At 41.3% G+C, this 4,148-nt stretch overlaps 1 protein-coding gene across 1 annotated transcript in view; it reads left to right on the forward strand.

Annotated features, from left to right (window-relative positions):
* The first annotated feature begins 27 nt into the window (after positions 1-27).
* The window catches only part of CSUI_001700 (uncharacterized protein), a 4,791-nt gene continuing 670 nt past the window's right edge, over positions 28-4,148 (forward strand). The window contains exons 1-4 of the mRNA XM_068061905.1: positions 28-215; positions 1,401-1,573; positions 2,600-2,685; positions 3,293-3,403. Of these exons, the coding sequence (XP_067926118.1) occupies positions 2,679-2,685; positions 3,293-3,403 (118 nt within the window). The 5' untranslated portion in view covers positions 28-215; positions 1,401-1,573; positions 2,600-2,678. The remainder of the gene's footprint in view (positions 216-1,400; positions 1,574-2,599; positions 2,686-3,292; positions 3,404-4,148) is intronic.

Below are 4,148 nucleotides of genomic sequence, written 5' to 3' on the forward strand. Positions count from 1 at the left end.
GCCTTTCTCTGTCTCTCCTCTCTTTCTGGTGTATAGACAGCACAGACGCATTCAGGTCCTAGATATCTTGAAGATCCTTTTCTTCTATCTCCCTGGGTCAGAGGTGTTTGGTGTGTTTTCTTTCTTTCTAGATCTCCTGAGTTATCTTTAGAGTATCTTCCAGATATCGTTGAAACAATCGTGCGATGTCTCGATCCTGCCGAACCCCATCTACGGTAAGCTTCTCTCTCTCATCTCTATCCTTAATCTATCTTTAATCTGTCCATCTATCTATCGTTAATCTGTCTATCTATCTATCGTTAATCTGTCTATCTATCTTTAATTTATCTCGAGAAATGAGGAAGGGAGACCTTATAAAGGTCTCTCTTCCTCATTTCTCCATCTTCACTCCCAAATCTTACAGAGAGACAGCCCTCCTTCTCCTCTTATCTTCATTCTCCTTCTTCTTCTTTTTCTTCTGCTCCTTCTTATTCTTCTTCTTCTTCATATCACTGGACTAGCTTGATCTTCTAGCAGTAGCCTTCATGTATCTAAGTTTCACTACTAGGTGCCGAAGGAATTGAAAGAAGGTGTATTTGAGAGAGAGAGAGATGGATATTCGTCAGACTCTTTTATGCCTTGTTTCGGTCTATAGACCATGTATACCCCGCTACTTTATCTCTCTCCCTTACTTACATACACATGTATAGATACATCCACGGAGTCTACGTATTGTTTAGATATGCATAGATGTATAGAGATAGGTAGTTCTAGCTGTGTACATGTAAAACGTGAGACAGAGGAGAAGAAGAGAGAAGATGAAGGGGGAACTTGTTGTATTTCACTCGATATGATGCCTTGCGTTTCTTCCTTTCTTTCGTCCAAGTAGATGAATATTCTTGTATAGAGATGTCTAGATACCCTCGTTATGACTGGCATTTCTCAACAGGCCTTATGCATGGAGTACATACAAGTATCTCTATGCACGTGAAGGTATCTTGCCTGTAGCTCTACACATACATGGACTTGTATACCTATGGAGAGGATATCCGTTAAGATGCATGCAATCGTAGAAGTGACGTAGTGCCCTTCTCATCCATCCTCGCCATTCTAATTCTCTTCCATTAGTTCGGCTGTAGGTAAATTCACATCTACACACACCCCCGCCTTCCTTCTCTATCAGAATCCATACACACGCACAGCCACCGACAAAGTGTCACTTCACCTATACATACCTATACGGACATATATATATATATATAGATAGATAGATATATATAGATAGATAGATAGATATATAGATATATATATATAGTTGTACATGTATATAGATATGTATGTATGCGCGCAGGTGAAGTGTATGTGTGGTGTATGTGTTTTGTTTTGTTTCTGTTTGTCTGTCTATCTGTCTCCTTTTTTAGTCGGCGGGCCTTGCATGCAGCGACGGCTTCGTTATTTCAGCTTGTGCGGAGGTATCCGATGGTGACGTTCCATCAGCAAACTCAGAGATTTGCTGTGGGGTGTACAGACGGCTTAATTGTCTTGTATGACCTTAGGACTGCTACCAAGTGGAAGGTCTTAGAAGGGCATACAAGTAAGAGGGGAGAACAGACAGAGAGAGATTGAAGATGCATAAAGAGATAGATGGATCTTCTTCTTGTTGTTCTCCTATCTCTATCATTCATTTCTTTCTCCTTGCTTTTCTTTCTCTTCCCTACTGTGTATAGGTGGGTATCATCACACCTATGTGTCTGGCCGTTTCTTCGTTATGACCTTGTCTCAATCTCCTGAGCTGGTAGCCGTAGAAGCTATGCAGATAGAATGTCTAGCCTCTCCTACATAGATAGATAGATTAAAGATAGATAGATTAAAGATAGGTAGATAGATCTGTGTATGGAGATAGGGGTAGATTGATGTGAGGGGTTCTCCGTATGGATGATATGAAGAGTGGTCGTGATGACGCCGATGTGGAGAGGTTCTTCTTGTTGTATGAGGGGGAAGAAGAAAAAGAACAGGAGAGGAAATAATGACGCGGAGCTCTACATCTTTTCCTTCTTTTTTGACCCACCTGGATAGATGTACCTTCTTGATCTTCTTTTCCATCTTCTTCTTTTCTTCATGTTCTTTTCTTCCCCCTCTATTAGAAAGGGAAGGACGACTCGTGCATATATCAAGAAAATCCATCAGGTGGTGTCTCTCTTCTTCCCGCTAGCTAGCTAGCTGGCTAGTCGGAGAAGTGTCTAGCTGTCTCCTTCCTTCTCTCCGCATCCTAGAACATGAGGACATAGCTACTCCAAGAAAGCCAGGAAAACTTGAGAAGAAGAGGCAACATATCTCAACATACATGACCACATTTCTCAGATTTCCAAGCATCTTTCTTCTCTCAAGACCTCTCTTGTATCAGACAAAGATCTCTGTCCGTTTCTCTTCTTCATTTATATATTCTGCATCTTCCCTGTCTACCTGTCTCTCCATCTGTCCATCTCTTGGTCTGTTTCTTCTTTCTCTTTCTTTCCTTGTCTCTTTCCTTTCCCCTCTTCCATCTGTTAATCTTCTTCTTCTACTGTTACGACTACCTATCGACTTGGGCTTCCCTATCACCTTTTTTCTTTTTCTACAGGCGCAGTGACTTGCCTGGCGTTCTCGGATGACGGAGCTTTGCTAGGCTCTTATTCCATGGCTGACTGTACACTGCGTCTATGGCAAGTACGTTCTCCTTCTAAATATCACCAGGCTTGCATGCATGCATGCATGCAGTCCCCAAGCTTTGTTTCTTCACTCTTTGGTTTTCTTCTGTTTAATCGTGGTGACCACAGAAAGAAACAAGAGAGAGAGAGAGAGAAAGTTGCAGAATGAAGAAAGGAAGAAGCTTCAGATATCATGCGTGAGAGGACTGTCTCTTCATCTTTGTTTCACACCCCCCGTCTTCCATCTCAAGGTCAGGAGGAACATCTTCATTGATCTTATATATATATATATATTATGTCTTGACTAATAGATTCTTCTTACACAGTCTCTCCTTCCGAGGTCTGTGCCAGAGAGAAATACAAATAGAGAGAGAGATGTCTTCTAGCTCAGATAAGAACACTATTGACACTTTGCATGTAGGCAGTCACGTAGTCCATCTAGAAGAGTCTTTTGTCGTCTTACTTACAACGCGATCCTGACTCTATTCATTCGGCGTCTCTCTTACCTTCACGCTTTATGATGACCTTGCATCGAAATGTGTACATACACTTAGCTTTTTAGACATCTGTATGTAGATGGAGTGAGGGTGACGGTTTCTTTGTGATCTTGTCTCTTGTCTTTGTAGAGTTCTTCGTCAGGATTCTTCGGAGGGATTCTAGGAATCTCAGCGAAGTCTCAGAAAATTGTCACACTTCCCCCGTGTCTTCCAAACGTCCTCTGGCAATCCATTCTATATGTAAGCTAGACACCCAAACCAAGCCCTATCTATCTATCTATCTTTAATCTATCTATCTATTTGTAATATATCTTGGATCTATCTATCTATCTATCTACCTCTCTATCTATCTATCTGTATATATATGTGGGTCGAGCAGATGTGAATATGTCTTTCGGTGCGTGTGTATGTCTGTGAAGAGAAAGGGCTAGCAGTGGTCTACATGCATGCGAAGCACCAAAAAAGATCAAAAGATCAACACGCGGCTACCCCCCTGTGTGAATGTATAGAGGTAAAGATTCTGTATATTTTGCCAAGAGCTCTCGACTCCTTATACACACGTTGCTCTGTCGCATATCGACGGGGGACAAAGAGATTACGCACATGATCAACGAAATAAATAGATAGATAGATAGAATTCGTACATCTGTTTATATATATATATATAAAGCAGATGGCAAGGAACAGGACTACAAATCGTCCATCTCTTTATATATATATATGTGTATGTGTATGTGTCTATGTATGGCATGTGGCATTTGATGTAGACGAGGGTAGTGAAGATAATAGAGTCGCAAGACAGTTTTTTTATAGGTAGCAGGCAGAACAAGTCGTCTTAAGAGGAAGAGAAATCTTCTTTTGGAACCTTTGGAAGAGATTAATGGCGGGGGCCGTTGGAGCATGGGAAGAGAGTTTTAGTCTGGCACATACGAAAAACCCTGAACTCTTGTTCTTTCTCTCTCCTTTCTTTCTTGCTTGTTTCTTT

This window comes from Cystoisospora suis (genome assembly GCF_002600585.1).
Source record: "Cystoisospora suis strain Wien I chromosome Unknown contig_676, whole genome shotgun sequence".
Lineage (NCBI taxonomy): Eukaryota > Apicomplexa > Conoidasida > Eucoccidiorida > Sarcocystidae > Cystoisospora > Cystoisospora suis.